Below are 17,838 nucleotides of genomic sequence, written 5' to 3'. Positions count from 1 at the left end.
ATCGAGATCGCGATCCCCCCCCCCCCCCTCTCACGATCTTAACAAAGAATTTTCCAGATTCTCTGCTCAAGCCGACAGCTGTCAAAAAAACACACAAAAAATAAATAAACAGGCAGTCTGCCAAGTTTCACAACATTCCTCAGCTGCTGAGCGAACTGTAACATTTTGTTCTTTAGATCAAAGGAATGGAACCGCTTAAGCCCCAGACCGTTTTGGTGCGCACTTTTTGCGATTCGGCACTGCCTTTAACTGACAATTGCGCGGTTGTGTGATGTGGCTCCCAAACAAAATTGGCGTCCACAAATAGAGCTTTCTTTTGGTGGTATTTGATCACCTCTGCGTTTTTTTTTTTTGCGCTATAAACAAAAATAGAGTGAAAATTTTGAAAAAAAATGAATATTTTTTGCTTTTTGCTATAATAAATATCCCCAAAAAAGATATAAAAAAACATTTTTTTCCTCAGTTTAGGCCGATACGTATTCCTCTACCTATTTTTGGTTAAAAAAAATCGCAATAAGCGTTTAACGATTGTTTTGTGCAAAATTTATAGCGTTTACAAAATAGGGGATAGTTTTTGTGGCATTTTTATTAAAATATATATATATATATATATATATATATATATATATATATATATATATATATATATATATATATATATATATATTTTTTTTTTACTACTAATGGCGGCGATTATAGATTTTTTTTTTCTTCGTGACTGCGACATTATGGCGGACACATCTGACAATTTTGACACATTTTTGGAACCATTGTCATTTTCACAGCAAAAAGTGCTATAAAAATGCATTGATTATTGTGAAAATGACAATTGCAGTTTAGGAGTTAATCACTAGGGGGTGCTGTAGGGGTTAAGTGTGACCTCATATGTGTTTCTAACTGTAGGGGGGCGGGGCATGGACGTGTGGCGTCATTGATCGTCTTTCCCTATATCAGGGAACAGACGATCAATGACAGTGCCACTGTGAAGAACGGGGAAGGTGTGTTTACACACACCTCTCCCTGTTCTTCAGCTCCTGTGACCGATCGCGGGACACTGCGGCGATCGGGTCCGTGGTGACGGAATTTCGGACAGGGTCACGTGCAAGCGCCCGACCCACGGCTGGGCGCTTAAAGAGGACGTACCTGTACGTACATGTGCCCAGCCATGCCATTCTGCCAACGTATATGTGCAGGAGGTGGTCCTTAAGTGATTAACAAAGAATTTTCCAGATTCTCTGCTCTCTGCTGAGAAAAAAAAAAAAAAAACAGGTAGTCTGCCAAGTTTCACAATATTCCTCAGCTGCTGAGCGAAATGTAAACATTGTAACGTTTTGTTCTTTAGATCAAAGGAATGAACTTCGGTCTTTAAATTAGGTCAGTTTAACCACTTAGGCCCCTTTCAGACTGGGGCGGGAGCTGCGGTGGCGGTATAACGCCGCTAAAAATAGCGGCGCTATACCGCCAGAATTGCCGCGGGTATCAGCCGCTAGCGGTGCGGTATTAACCCCCGCTAGCGGCCGATAAAGAGTTAATACCGCCCGCACTGCGCCTCTATAGAGGCGCATTGCGGGCGGTATTGCCGCGGTTCCCATTGTTTTCAATGGGAAGGAGCGGTGAAGGAGCGGTATACATGCCGCTCCTCTCACCGCTCCAAAGATGCTGCTGACAGGAGATTTTTTTGTCTCCCGCCAGCGCATCGCCTCAGTGTGAAAGCCCTCGGGCTTTCACATTGAGTCTGCAGTGCAGGAGTTTTTCAGGCGGGATAGCAGCGCTATTTTTAGCGCTTTACCGCCTGAAAAACTCCTCAATGTGAAAGGGGCCTAAAAGACTAAACCTTTTTCTGACGCTTGTTGGTTTCAGGTTGAAAATCATTATTTATTTATTTTTGCTAGAAAAATACTTGAAACTTGTTTAAAAAAAAAATATTAAATTTCCGGCACATGCCGGGAATGTAATACTCACATTGGCTGTGTTCTCAACCAAACTGTCAATCCATCCAATGGCTGGTGTCATCACTGATCACATGTGCAGCATCATGGCAGTTGTAGATTAAACAGAGGCCAAGAATGGCCACTTCTTTGGCGCAAAAAAAAAAAAAAACGATAGGAGGGTTTTTCAGTCTAACCACTTCCTTACTGGGCACTGTCACCCCCTCCCTGCCCAGGACAATTTTCATCTTTCATCGCTCTCACACTTTGAATGACAATTGCGCGGTCATGCTACACTTTACCCAAACTAAATGATAATTTTTTTGAGACGTATAGAACTTTTTTTGGATGGTATTTAATCACTGTTTTTTTTATTATTATTTGCTAAACAAACTTTAAAATTTTGTAAATAAGTAATTTTTCTCCTTCACTGATGAGGCGGCATTGACGGGCACTGATAAGGAGGCACTAATATGCAGAACTGATGGGTGGCACTCTTGAGGGGGCACTGAAGGGCATCAGTGATGGGCACTGATGAGAAGGCAATCTCGGATTGTGAAAAAAAAAAGAAGGCAATGATATCCAGCGATGGGCTCTAATATGCAGCACTGATGGGTGGCACTCATGAGGAGGCACTAATGGGCCCTGACGGGCATCACTAAACAAACTTTTACATTTTGTAAATAAGTAATTTTTCTCTTTCACTGATGGGCGCTGATGAGGCGGCATTGATGGGCACTGATGAGAAAGCACTGATGGGTGGCACTCAGGGGGAACTGACAGACATCACTGATGAGCACTGAAGGGCATTACTGATGGGCACTGATGGGTGGCACTCATGAGGAGGCACTGAAGGTCATCAGTGACGGGCACTGATGAGAAGGCACTAATATGCAGCACTGATGGGTGGCACTCATGAGGAGGCACTGAAGGTCATCAGTGATGGGCACTGATGAGAAGGCACTAATATGCAGCACTGATGGGTGGCACTCATGAGGAGGCACTGACGGGCATCACTAAATAAACTTTTTTAAATTTTGTAAATAAGTAATTTTTCTTCTTCACTGATGGGCGCTGATGAGGCGGCATTGACGGGCACTGATGAGGAGGCACTAATATGCAGCACTGATGGGTGGCACTCTGGAGAAACTGACAGGCATCACTGAAGGGCATTACTGATGGGCACCAATATGCAGCACTGATGGGTGGCACTCATGAGGAGGCACTGAAGGGCATCAGTGATGGGGCACTGATAAGAAGGCACTTATATGCAGCACTAATGGGTGGCTCTGATGGGCATCACTGTGCACTGACGGGTATCACTGATGGGCACCAATATGGGTGGCACTCATGAAGGCATCTCTGATGACAACTAATATGCAGCACTGATGGGCGGCACTCATGAGGGGGCACTGAAGGGCATCACTGATGGGCACTAATTTTGAGGCCTAATATGCAATGCCGACGGGCAGCACTCATAAGGAGGCACTGACGGGTATCACTGAAGGCCATCACTGATGGGCACTGTGTGGTGGCTCAGTGTCGAAGCCCAGCTACCACATTTTATGCTGGCAGCCAGCAGGAACGTGTTATAATGTAAACTCTATCAATGAATTTCTCTTAATTGTTACCTTTTTACGTCTTTTCTAATATACAATATAAAGTGTTGTGTAATATCTATTTCGCTGTTTAGAGTTAATGTCCCCTTTTAAAAACGAACCATCCCGTTCTTAAATCCCAGCGAGGTGCGGCTGATTTCTACTCGTAGAACACGATCTATATTGTATATTGTGATGAAGTCAGACGCTGTGTGTAGTGCGATTGTTGCACACACCGGGTCTTGTAGCCCGTGTGCCGAGAAAATTAATTTGCAGTTGTAATTAGAGCTTAGCTGGTAGATTAGAAGATGCGCCGCGAGAATGAAAAGCGAGCGCCCCGGCTGTTCTCGGTGGATATTTAACGATCGCCAGCTGGATTCCCTCGACTTATCTAAGACCCGCCAAACAAATCCCATCGGCTCCTGAGGGACCACCGGTGCGATGTGCCAACCGAGCATAACCTCGGGAAAAGTAGGGTCACCGAGATGTTCTAAGTAGGCAGCTGGATCCACATCTAAAGAGCCACGTAAAAGCCAACGATCGTGTACTGTAGGGGGTTGAAGAAAGTTCTAGCCTACGATCGTCTCCTAAAACGGAATTTGGAACTACAGCTGAAAATGTATTTAATGCGACAAATATGGAACCTAATATTGGTTCCTACACCCGCGCAATTTATGACTTTTATGCCTTGTACACACGATGGGAATTTCCGATGAAAAAAGTCCGACGGAATTTTGTACACACACGATGGGAGACTCTGTCCATAGGACAACAATCGGTATACTGCACAAATCTGGCCTTTATGGAAGAGTGGCAAGAAGAAAGCTATTTCTTAAAGATATCCATAAAAAGTGTCGTTTAACCACTTAAGCCCCGGACCTTTAGGCAGCTAAATGCCCAGGCCAGGTTTTGCGATTCCGCACTGCGTCGCATTAACAGACAATTGCGCAGTCGTGCGACGTGGCTCCCAAACAAAATTGGCGTCCTTTTTTCCCCACAAATAGAGCTTTCTTTTGGTGGTATTTGATCACCTCTGCGGTTTTTATTTTTTGCGCTATAAACAAAAATAGAGCGACAATTTCGAAAAAAAAAACAATTTTTTTTACTTTTTGCTATAATAAATATCCCCCAAAAACATATATAAAAACATTTTTTTCCTCAGTTTAGGCCGATACGTATTCTTCTACCTATTTTTGGTAAAAAAAAAACGCAATAAGCGTTTATCGATTGGTTTGCGCAAAATTTATAGCGTTTACAAAATAGGGGATAGTTTTATTGCATTTTTATTAATTATTTTTTTTTTTACTACTAATGGCGGCGATCAGCGATTTTTTTCGTGACTGCGACATTATGGCGGACACTTCGGACAATTTTGACACATTTTTGGGACCATTGTCATTTTCACAGCAAAAAATGCATTTAAATTGCATTGTTTATTGTGAAAATGACAGTTGCAGTTTGGGAGTTAACCACAGGGGGCGCTGTAAGAGTTAGTGTTCACTTAGTGTGTGTTTACAACTGTAGGGGGGTGTGGCTGTAGGACTGACGTCATCGATCGAGTCTCCATATAAAAGGGATCACACGATCGATGCAGCGCCATAGTGGAGCACGGGGAAGCCGTGTTTACATACAGCTCTCCCCGTTCTTCAGCTCCGGGGAGCGATCGCGACGGAGCGGCTATAAACGAATAGCCGCGCCGTCGTCCCGGATCGCTCCCCGCGGGAATCCGACCGCCGCATGTAGCCGCCGCTAGAAGGCAAGGACGTACATGTACGCCCATTTGCCTGTACGTGCCATTCTGTGGACGTACATTTACATGCGGCAGTCGGGAAGTGGTTAAAGTTTGCCACAAGCCACCTGGGAGACACACCAAACATGTGGAAGAAGGTGCTCTGGTCAGATGAAACCAAAATCAAACTTTTTGGCAACAATGCAAAACGTTATGTTTGGCGTAAAAGCAACACAGCTCATCACCCTGAACACACCATCCCCACTGTGAAACATGGTGGTGGCAGCATCATGGTTTGGGCCTGCTTTTCTTCAGCAGGGACAGGGAAGATGGTTAAAATTGATGGGAAGATGGATGGAGCCAAATACAGGACCATTCTGGAAGAAAACCTGATGGAGTCTGCAAAAGATCTGAGACTGGGACGGAGATTTGTCTTCCAACAAGACAATGATCCAAAACATAAAGCAAAATCTACAATGGAATGGTTCACAAATAAACATATCCAGGTGTTAGAATGGCCAAGTCAAAGTCCAGACCTGAATCCAATCGAGAATCTGTGGAAAGAACTGAAAACTGCTCTCCATCCAACCTCACTGAGCTCCAGCGGTTTTGCAAGGAGGAATGGGCAAAAATTTCAGTCTCTCGATGTGCAAAACTGATAGACATACCCCAAGCGACTTAGAGCTGTAATCGCAGCAAAAGGTGGCGCTACAAAGTATTAAGGGGGCTGAATAATTTTGCACGCCCAATTTTTTTTTATTTGTTAAAGTTTGAAATATCCAATAAATTTCGTTCCACTTCATGATTGTGTCCCACCTGTTGTTGATTCTTCAAAAAAAATTACAGTTTTATATCTTTATGTTTGAAGCCTGAAATGTGGCAAAAGGTCGCAAAGTTCAAGGGGGGCCGAATATTTTCACAAGGCACTGTGTGTGTGTGTGTGTATATATATATATATATATATATCCACTTGCTTACTGGGCACATAAACCCCCTTCGTGCCCATGCGAAATTTCAGCTTCCGGCACTGCGTCGCTTTAACTGACATTTGCGCGGTCGTGCGACGTGGCTCCCAAACAAAATTGACGTCCTTTTTCCCACAAATAGAGCTTTATTTTGGTGGTATTTGATCACCTCTGCGGTTTTTATTTTTTGCGCTATAAACAAAAAAAGACCGACAATTTAAAAAAAATATATATATTTTTTACTTGTTGCTATAATAAATATCCAATTTTTTTTTTTTTTTTAAAAAACTATTTTTTTTCTCAGCTAAGGCCGGACGTATTTTTCTACGTATTTAAAAAAAAAAAAAAATTGCAATAAGCGACTGGTTTGCGCAAAAGTTATAGCGCCTACAAAATAGGGGACAGAAGTATGATTTTCTTTTTTATTTTTTTTACTAGTAATGGCGGCGATCTGCGATTTTTATTGGGACTGCGATATTGCGGCGGACGTATCGGACACTTTTGACACAAATTTGGGACCATTCACATTTATACAGCGATCGGTGCTATAAAAATGCACTAATTACTGTATAAATGTGACTGGCAGGGAGGGGGGTTAACACTAGGGGGTGAGGAAGGGGTTAAATGTATTCCCTGGGTGTGTTCTAACTGTGTGGGGGGAGGGGGCTGACTGGGGGAGGTGACCAATGCTGTGTCTCTATGTACAAGGGACACAGATCGGTCTCCTCTCTCCTCTGACAGCACGTGGAGCTCTGCGTTTACACACAGAGCTCCACGTCCCTGCTGTCACCTGCTGTGTCACCGCCGATCGCGTGTACCCGGTGGACATCGCGGCCGCTAGGTACACGCATCGGCTCTTTAGCGATGCGCCGGGACAGTGTTTACCCCCTGCACGCCACCCAGTGGCGCGCGCGAGTAATGCTTTTAAAAAGACGTCCAAAGGCGTCCACTTGGCACTTGAGAGCCGCGCTGTTGACGTCTTTTGTCAATAGCGCGGGTCTGAAGTGGATATATTTAGACCAAAATCTCTGAGGAACATTTCCAATACCTTGTAGAATCAGTGCCTCGAAAAATGAAGGCAGTTCTGAAAACAAAATAGTATGCGACCCGGTACTAGCAAGGTGATAATAAAGTGGCCGGGGGGGGGTGTACAATAAATGGCTTTCAGTTTCTCAGTCGGCCGGGTTTTCCAAAGGTTCATCTAACAAAAAAAAATCTGCTGTAATAAACCATGTGATGCTCCCCAGCGCGGCGTAGGTTAAATTTACACATCACCGGCGCTGTAATCATATCATACAAATGGCCGTTTACCACCTATGCACTAACCATAGGAAATATGTTTAATAAGGATGTACACACAGCTGGAGATGGTTACTGAAACCAATTTACAGACATCCTGGCTCCACGAGTGCTTACCTAGATCCAAGTGGATGGTCTTTGCATTGTCTGCTAATTTCATTTCTTTAGCACAACCCAAGACCTGCGTTCTAATACGTTTTAATATCTCGTAACTCCCAAACCTTGCATTCGGGGGCATAATTCAGAAGATTGGTTGCTACAAGAGTAAATATGCTTCGGAGGTCTTGGGATATTTAGGCAATACTTGGAGTCAGGGCTGGTGCAAGGATTTTTGACACCCTAGGGCCTAGGTGAAAACAAAATTTTGATGCCCCCCCCTGGTTTCACCCCTGACTTCACCCCCTTTGCCCTACCCATGTATACCCCACCTTTTTAATGCAGCCTCTCCGGCGCCAATCAGATGCAGCCTGACCGGCGCCCATCAATGTTTGTTTGCTTCCATTCATTTGGTAGTCGGGACACCTGACTTCAACCCCTTTGCCCTGCCCATGTATACCCCACCTTTTTAATCAAGCAACCATTAAATGCAGCCTCACCGGTGCCCATCAAATGCAGCCTACCGGTGCCCATCAATGAATGTTTGCTTCCATTCATTTGGGAGTCGGGACACCTGACTTCACCCCCTTTGCCCTGTCCATGTATACCCCACGTTTTTAATGAAGCAATTATCAAATGCAGCCTCACGGGTGCCCATCGGATGTAGCCTCACGGGTGCCAATCAATGAATGTTTGCTTGCTTCCATTCATTTGGGAGTCGGGACACCTGACTTCACCCTCTTTGCCCTGTCCATGTATACCCCACCTTTTTAATGAAGAAATTATCAAATACAGCCTCACGGGTGCCCATCGGATGCAGCCTGACCGGCGCCCTATCAAATGCAGCCTGACCGGCGCCCTATCAAATGCAGCCTGACCGGCGCCCTATCAAATGCAGCCTGACCGGCGCCCTATCAAATGCAGCCTGACCGGCGCCCTATCAAATGCAGCCTGACCGGCGCCCATCAATGAATGCTTGCTTCCATTAATTTGGGAGTCGGGACACCTGACTTCACCCCTTTTGCCCTGCCCATGTATACCTCATCTTTTTAATATATATAAATATTTGCCCTGCTTCCTATTTGGGATGTTAACAATAAAATGTAAATTTAGAGTGCTCTAAAGTACAGTTTTCACGATTCCAAAGAGACAATAAAGCCTAATGTATGTATCTGCTCTAAACTTCTGTTTTGGAAGTAACTGCATTAGCCAATCTTAACTCCTAAAGGAAGCGGAATTAATGTTTGTCATTTTTGTGTACATGCACTGCCTGCCTTTTAGGATGTTAAATTTAAATTGCACATTTTTTTTTTTTAGATTGCTCTAAATTATGCATGATTCCAAAGAGACAGCGAGTCTAATGTATGTATCGGATCTAACCTTTTAGTTGGAAGTAACTGTTTTACTGTTTTCTTAAAACCTGCTAAATAAAGCCAAGTGTGCAGAATCCTATGGATTAGCCTGTTTGATGGAAAGCCGTTTTTCTGGCTACAAGTACCATGAACTTTTGCGTGTGTCGTCTTTATGTCCTCACAATCGTTGTCCAATGTGGTGGAAATTGTCCAAAGCTTCCAGGAGATGGGCTACAAGATTCTGACCCGATGGTCAGACCCCCTAGTCTGCGTTGGCCATGTGGCAATGCGAAGGGAATGATGCTACACGTCTTCTGGGACTGTCCCAAGCTCAGGCCTTTTTGGCATGAGGTGAACCGGCACGATAAAGCATCGGACCGATGTCTCTCTAGAGCAGTGGTTCTCAACCTGGGGGTCGGGACCCCTTCGGGGGTCAAATGTTGATTTGCCAGGGGTCACCAAATCCTGGGCTGTTCCTGAAGCCGCACCACTCTCCCAGCCTTTTTGCAGCTGCCCAACAGGGTTGTCACTGGAGCCTGTGGGCCCCCCAGCTGGGCTGTTCCTGGAGCCCAAGGCGGCCCACTCAGCCTCTTCGCAGCCGCTCATTAAGTTCACAGCATGGCTGAGGGGCAGAGACTAGATGTCCGCTGACTGGTAAGGATTGTGAGATGGGAGGGGCTGGAGGAGACCCTATCTCCTGACTGCAGCATAGGTGTCACTGCTACGTGACACCACAAAGTTAGAGACATATTGAGTAACACTACCTGTGATTTATAGTTGCCATTAAAAGTCCCCACTACAGTTCTCGGATCAGCAGATGACCTTGATCAAGAGCACCTAAGTTAGCTGATCAGAACTCCCCCAGCATTGCCACTTATCCCATTTCCCCCACCAAGGAGTAAGAGAAGGAATAAAAATAGAGAATACATGGAAGGGAGAGGAAAAGAGGGGGAGGAAGAAAGAAAAAAGGGAGAGAGAATAAGAGAAAGAACAAGAAAGACGGCTAGGGAGGGATGGGGGGGGGGGGGGAAGAATTTGGGATCGAGAGAGATGAAAGGGAAAGAGGAGGAGAAAGAGAAAGGGTGGTACATCCTAAAATGTACCATAAGGGGTTTTAATACCGTTCAAAGTGGAAGGGACTCAGGGAGGGCTACATTTCCATGGGTTGGGGGTGCAAATTACTTGTCTTGGCTTGGGTGCTGACAGCCCACACTTCGAAAATATTTTTATTGTTGGGGGTCCCCACAACTTGGGACATTTTATCAAGGGGCCACGGCACTAGAAAAGTTGAGAACCACTGCTCTAGAGAGCAATCCTGTGGCCTGCTTGCTCCATTTATCTGATCAAGAAGTACAAAGCATCTCTCACCATCCAGTTATTTAAATGCGGCCAGGGCATGCATCCTCCTCAGTTGGAGATCAGAGAATCCGCCATCGGAATTCCTGTAGTTTACTTAAGTGAACGAGCTTAGAGATATGGAGGATCTCACTGCCACCCTGCACAACTGGGAGGAGATCTTTCGAGAGACCTAGAGTCCATGGCAGCACTTTGTGTGTACTGATGCCTACTTCCGAGAGGTCTCACAACCTACCTGACCTTCTGGACTAGCTTTTCTCCCTGGGCAGGAGGCATCACCTGTCTTCTCTCATTGTTTCTCTGTCCTTGAAGAGGACCTAAAATGTTTTTACTCTACAATTTCCTCAAACTGCTCTTATTCCCGGCCATTGGAATATAGACATGGTTCTGTTTAGGTTCCTCAACCTCCATTCTTCCTTTTTTGTTTCTGATGATCTGATCCTCCCTAATTGGCTTTCTGAAAATCCCAAAACCCTGCTCTACTGTTGGAAGACATTAACATTTTACTCAACTATTTCCTTAATCTTAGCTCATACCTGGCCATTGGGATAACTACCAGGCTCTTTTTATACAATGTATTCCTCATCACCTAGGCTTTCTCTGTGGAATTTGTTTTTAAACATCTATTCCTCATAGATTTAGAATCCACCAGAATTTTGGTTCGGTCGATCTGATCATCTGTAATAACATTCTGAGGCCCTGTACACACGATCGGTCCATCCGATGAGAACGCTCTGATGGACCGTTTTCATCAGTTAACCGATGAAGCCGACTGATGGTCAGTTGTGCCTACACACCATCGGTTAAAAAAACAATCGTGTCAGAATGCGGTGACGTAAAACACGACATGCTGAAAAAAACAAAGTTCAATGCTTCCAAGCATGCGTCGACTTGATTCTGAGCATGCGTGGATTTTCAACCGGTGGTTGTGCCTACTAACGATCGGTTTTGACCGGTTAGGAATCCATCGGTTAAGTTTAAAACAAGTTGGCTTTTTTTTAACCGATGGATAAATAACCGATGGCGCCCACACATGATCGGTTTGGACCGATAAACGGTCCATCAGACCGTTCTCATCGGTTTAACCGATCGTGTGTACGCGGCCTGAAGGTTCGAAAACTCTGCTCTACTGTTGGAAGACATGAACATTTTACTCTACCATTTCCTCAGTCTGATCTCATTCCTGGTTGTTGGGTTCTGTTTTAGGTTCTTCAACTCCTATGTTTCCTCTTGTTTCTGCTGAGCTGATCCTCAATAAGAACTTGTTTTCTGAAAGTTCCCAAACCCCCTTCTCTTTTGTTGGAGAATATGAAATGTTTTACTTGACAGTTTCTTCTGTCTGATCTCATTCTTGGCTGTTGGGATATAGACCAGGCTCTGTTTATAGTCCTCAATTCCCATGTGCCCCCTGAATTTTGGTTTCATCAATCTATTTTTTGTGAATTTAGAAACGACCAGCCTCTTGCTTCTGCTGATCAGATCATGAATAATAATTGGATTTCTAAAAGTTCCAAAACTTTGCTCTGCTGTTTCTTCAATCTCGTCTCGTATCGATTAGGCCCTGTACACACGATCAGTCCAAACTCATGAAAATGGACTGAAGGTCCGTTTCATCGGTTAACCGATGAAGCTGACTGATGGTCTGATGTGCCTACACACCATCAGTTCAAAAACCGATCGAGTCCAACGCGGTGACGTAAAACACAACGACGTGCAGAGAAAAATTAAGTTCAATGCTTCCAAGCATGCGTCGACTTGATTCTGAGCATGCCTGGGTTTGGAACCGATGCTTTTGCATACTAACCATCGGTTTTGACCTATCGGTCAGGCGTCCATTGGTCCAATTTTAAAGCAAGTTCTCTGTTTCTGGACCGAAGGACAACAGACCAATGGGGCCTACACACGGTCGGTTTGGACCGATGAAACTGAACTTCAGTCCGTTTCCATCAGTTTGGACTGATCGTGTGTACAGGGCCTTAGAATATAGACATGATTTTGTCTAAGTTCCTCAACTCCCACATTTCCTTGTAGTTTCTGCTGATCATCCATCATAATTAACTTTCTGAAAGTTCAAAAACTCTGCTCTAATGTAGGAAGACATGAACATATTTTACTCCTACTATTTCCTCAATCTGATCTCATTTCTGCCCATTGGGATAACTACCAGGTTCTTTTTACATTCCTCAACGTCTATGCTTTCTCTGTGGAATTTGTTTCTAGCCATCTACTCCTCATGAATTTATAAACCATCAGCATCTTGCTTCAGCTGATCTGATCATCTGTAATAACATTCTGAAAGCTCCAAAACTCTGCTCTGCTGTTGGAGGACATACATGTTTTTGCTCTACCATTTCCTCAATCTTCTCTCATTCTCAGCAATTGGGAGATAGACCTGGTTGGCCCAGATTCACGTAGGACTTACGCCGACGTATCTTCTGATACGCCGCGTAAGTTCTCGGATGCGCCATCGTATCTGTGCGCCTAATTCTCAATACAAGATATGCCTGAATTTTGGCTTGATCCGACCGACGTAAGTCTCCTACGCCGTCGTATCTTGGGCGCATATTTACGCTGGCCGCAAGGGGCGCTTCCATTGATTTACACGTCGAATATGCAAATGACCGTACGTACGTACTTGCGCCAGTCGCTGTAATCTACGTCGTTTACGTAAGGCGTACGTCCGGCGTAAAGTTATTCCACCTAAAGCAGGTGTAAGTCATGTTAGGGTATGGACGACGGAACAGCCGCCGTATTTTACGTTGTTTGCGTAAGTCGTACGTGAATGGGGCTGGGCGTAGGTTACGTTCACGTCGTAGGCATTGAGCTGTCGTATCTTAGGGAGTATATGCGACGTAATTTTTAACAATGAATGCGCCGTTCGTTCGGCCCTTCATTTATATGGGGTCACGGTTAATTTAAATGTGTCATGCCCACTACCTTCCTACTTTGAATTAGGCGGGCTTACGCCGGCCAATTTACGTTACGCTGGCGCAACGTAGGGAGCGAGTGCTTTGTGAATACTGCACTTGCCTCTCAGAGTTACGTTGGCGTAGCGCATATGGAACAACCAGCCTCTTCTACCGTTTTTTCAGTCTGATCTCATTCTTGGCTGTTGGGATATAGACCAGGCTCTGTTTATATTCCTCAATTCCCATGTGCCCCCCCCCCCCCCCTGTGGATTTTGTTTTGCCAATCCATTTCTCATGGATAAATCAACAACCAGCCCCTTGCTTCTGCTGATCAGATCATGCATAAACCAGCCATAGTTGGATTGAATCTTGTCAGGATCAGCAGGGACCCGACCAAGATTCAATCTATGGGCAGGCTGATTGTTCCCACGTCGATCCATCCATCATTAGTTACTAGCTTTCTAAATGTTCCAAAACTCTTCTTTGCTGTCAGAGGTCATGAACCTTTTTACTCTTTCCAGCTATTAAGTGTTACATTGGAGAATGCTAACATTTAGGGGTTAGTAGCGGCGTAATCTTTCCTTTGTCTAATATCCTTGACTGAAATGGGGAAGCTGAACAAGATCAAATGCCCTTGAATGTCAAACGCTTGGCCTTGTCTTCATGTGTATTAGCAACTGGAATCACATCGTCAGCCTTGTAAGTCAGTACAATGTCATATTTTTCTTTTTTTTGTCACCGCGTTGTCCTTCGTACCTCTACCTGGAGTGAATGTAAGACACTTCATGGTTATTTTCAAGGGTTTCCGATCTGTTATGTATTACCACTGTATCAATCCACCAATGAAAATGTTCATACCTGAATGCAATGACACGCATTTCCTTTTTTTTTTTTATATTGACATATCTTCTCTTTGTCACTATTTTCAAGTCATAAAATATTGGATCTCTTCTTGCAGCAGCAGCACTGAAGCCTCATACACACGACCGGTTTTCCTGCCAGGAAAACTGCCAAGAGCGCTTTTGGCCGGGAAAACCGGCCGTGTGTATGCTTCCTCGCAGTTTTCCCGACTGGAAAACTGGCGGGAAAATGGAGAACCTGCTCTTGGGTTTTAAACCCGGCAGATTTCCTATGGGGAAACACTGCGAGGGAGCGTATACACGGCCGAGATTCGCGGTCAAAGCTCTCCCCGCAGTGTTCCCGACGGGAAAACCTCTCGTGTGTACACGGGGCAACTTATCGAACAGGTTCTCGGGATTCCCGACGGGAAAATGGAGAACCTGCTCTTGGGTTTTAAACCTGGCAGTTTTCCTATGGGGAAACACTGCGAGGGAGCGTATACACGGCTGAGATTCCCGGCCAAAGCTCTCCCCGCAGTTTTCCCGACGGGAAAACCTCTTGTGTGTACACGGGGAAACTTATCGAACAGGTTCTCGGGATTCCCGACGGGAAAATGGAGAACCTGCTCTTGGGTTTTAAACCTGGCAGTTTTCCTATGGGGAAACACTGCGAGGGAGCGTATACACGACTGAGATTCCCGGCCAAAGCTCTCCCCGCAGTTTTCCCGACGGGAAAACCTCTTGTGTGTACACGGGGAAACTTATCGAACAGGTTCTCGGGATTCCCGACGGGAAAATGGAGAACCTGCTCTTGGGTTTTAAACCCTGCAGTTTTCCTACGGGGAAGCACTGCGAGGGAGCATACACACGGCCGAGATTCCCAGCCAAAGCTCTCCCCGATGGGAAAACCTCTCGTGTGTACACGGGGGAAACTTATCGAACAGGTTCCCGGCAGGAAAATGGAGAACCTGATCTTGGGTTTTAAATCCGGAAGTTTTCCTTTGGGGAAACACTGCGAGGGAGCATACACACGGCCGAGATTCCCAGCCAAAGCTCTCCACGACTGGAAAACCTCTCGTGTGTACACGGGGGAAACTTATCGAACAGGTTCCCGGCAGGAAAATGGAGAACCTGATCTTGGGTTTTAAACCCGGATGTTTTCCTATGGGGAAACACTGCGAGGGAGCATACACACGGCCGAGATTCCCGGCCAAAGCTCTCCCGGACGGGAAAACCTCTCGTGTGTACACGGGGCAACTTACTGAGCAGGTTCTCGGGATTCCCAGCGAACTTTATACCGCCGGGAGTCCCGATCGTGTGTACAAGGCTAAAGGCCTTGTTTGGAGGCATCAGCCTGAATTGTAACTTCCATTGACCTAGCCTCGAATGCTAATCCTCCGGCATCAGCCTTGAGCTGTTTCATTTTGTCCAAGGCTTTAGTCTGAGATTCCCTTTTTAAAGTCTTCTTTAGAAACTCTCTTGGAGGTGACACAACATCAACTAGATGTGGAGTGAATTTTGTAAGTAATTGGTCTTTCGTAGAATCGTTTCCAGCTCTGACCAACTTTAATCCTTTCACGACCAGAGGGCTGCTCTGACTTTGGGCTTCATTAAAACACAGTGGACCAACACGAGCAGATGACATGACTCCCCAAATCATCACTGACTGTGGAAACTTCACACTGGACTTCATGCAACTTGGATTGTGTGCCTCTCCACTCTTCCTCCAGACTCTGGGGCCGCGATTTCCAAATAAAATGCAAAATTTCCCACAGTCAGTGATGATTTGGGGAGCCATGTCATCTACTGGTGTTGGTCCCCCTAGTAATGGCGCTGATCGCCGCCATTACTAGTAAAATAAAATATTAGTAAAAATGCCATAAAACTATCCCCTATTTTGTAAACGCTATAACTTTTGCGCAAACCGATCAATAAACGTTTATTGCAAATTTTTTGTTTACCAAAAATAGGTAGAAGAATACGTATCGGCCTAAACTGAGGAAAAAAAAAACGTTTTTTTTTTATATATTTTTGGGGGATATTTCTTATAGCAGAAAGGAAAAAATATTGCATTTTTTTTTCAAAAGTGTCGCTCTATTTTTGTTTATAGCGCAAAAAATAAAAACCGCAGAGGTGATCAAATACCACCAAAAGAAAGCTCTATTTGTGGGGGAAAAAAGGACGCCTATTTTGTTTGGGAGCCACGTCGCGCGACCGCGCAATTGTCTGTAAAAAGGCTGCATTCACACCTGAACGCGGCGTATTTTACAGCGACAAATTGCAGCGTTTTGTCCCGTGATTTGCCGCGACAAAACGCAGCGTTTTTTAGGCCTTACATACGCCGGAGGGTTGATCAACATTGTCGGCTATGCCGAAAGCCGCCTGAAAAAAAGGTCCGGGACTTGTTTTGAGCTTCAGGCGTACGGCTTTTCGGCGTTCGGCGTGGAGATGTGAACCATCTCCATAGCCGACAATGTTAAATCACCCCTCCAGCGTATTGCAGGCTGCAATAGCGTCGCGCTACAGGCGACAAAACGCCTAGGTGTGAATGGAGCCTTAAAGCGACGCAGTGCCGAATCGCAAAACCTGGCGGGGTCCTTTAGTTGCCTAAAGGTCCGGGTCTTAAGTGGTTAAAAAAAAAAAACCTGAACCTTTTACAACCACTTTAAGCTGTCCACCTTCTGCAGTATCCGTTGAAAAGATAGAAAAAATATTTGTGTAACAAAAATAAATAAAATGCACACAGACGAGAAGGACACACGAGGTCGCGCTCTAGATAGAAATGAGTTTACCCGGGCATAAAGACATTTGTGTTCTGCTGGTCCAGGTTTTGCTGCCGCGGGAGGGCGGTGGGATGGGGGGGGGGGGGGGGGGGGTGTTTCGCTCGGCCTGGCCAGCTTCTGATTTATCTACAAAAACCTTACTTTGGTCAAATTCAGAAATCCAAAATGTACAAAAAAAAAATGATACATTTTTGTAGAAGGAGATAACGACGTAGTGATATTTTAATAATCTTCTGTATAATTAAATGTTTTTTTTCTGTCTCTGCAGGGTTTATATGTGATGCTGTCGGCGTGTTAAACTGGCTGAATGAACATCTGATGCTGGTGAGGACCTGGAAACGTATGTGGAGGCTGAGCTACACACAGGCTTTCCTGCGGATACCTGCACACAGGAGGGAGTTGGAGAGGCAACACTGAATGCCATTCATAAGCATGGTAAATGGTCATTTTGATTTTTTTTTCGAGTGCAGACACAAGGATTTTATTTATAGCGTAGCACGCTTACTTTCATACAAGGTGCCAGTGTTCAGCGGCCTTCAGTACGTTAATTGTGTGCAGACAATCGGAGCTTTCACAGAACGCTAATGGATACCGCCAATGTTCGATGTGTGATGTGGACATGCAACCCCCGGGGGAAATCAGAAAATACTTGTCCTGACAAGATTTGTTTGATTGTGTTGGAAAACTGAGGCACAACCCCCTCTGACCCCCCACCACCCCCCATTTTTTTTTTTTATTCCGCCGTAATGCATACCTGTGGTCATGCCAAACCATGTATAAATGTTAGAACAATAGGTCTGCTTTAACTTTCTATAGAGCTTAGTTTGTAGAACTTAATTTGTGACATTTATGATTAAATTGATGGTGTGTGTGTGTGTGTGTGTGTATTATGTATGTATATGTATATATATATATATATATATATATATATATATATATATATATATATATATATATATATATATATATATATATATATATAAT

The 17,838-nt window shown here is 44.8% G+C and overlaps 1 protein-coding gene across 6 annotated transcripts in view; it reads left to right on the top strand.

Annotated features, from left to right (window-relative positions):
* Positions 1-17,838, top strand: part of LOC120913053 (spermatid perinuclear RNA binding protein) — a 219,559-nt gene that overhangs the window by 57,103 nt on the left and 144,618 nt on the right. For all 6 annotated transcript variants that reach the window (XM_040322733.1, XM_040322736.1, XM_040322734.1 and 3 more), the window contains exon 3: positions 17,123-17,289. In XM_040322733.1, coding sequence (XP_040178667.1) covers positions 17,272-17,289 — 18 coding nt within the window. In that variant the 5' untranslated portion in view covers positions 17,123-17,271. The remainder of the gene's footprint in view (positions 1-17,122; positions 17,290-17,838) is intronic.

The sequence above is a fragment of the Rana temporaria genome, chromosome 9 (genome assembly GCF_905171775.1).
Source record: "Rana temporaria chromosome 9, aRanTem1.1, whole genome shotgun sequence".
Classification (NCBI taxonomy): Eukaryota; Metazoa; Chordata; class Amphibia; order Anura; family Ranidae; genus Rana; species Rana temporaria.
The sequence above is the reverse complement of the archived record's forward strand: the minus strand, read 5'-3'. Positions and strand labels throughout refer to the sequence as shown.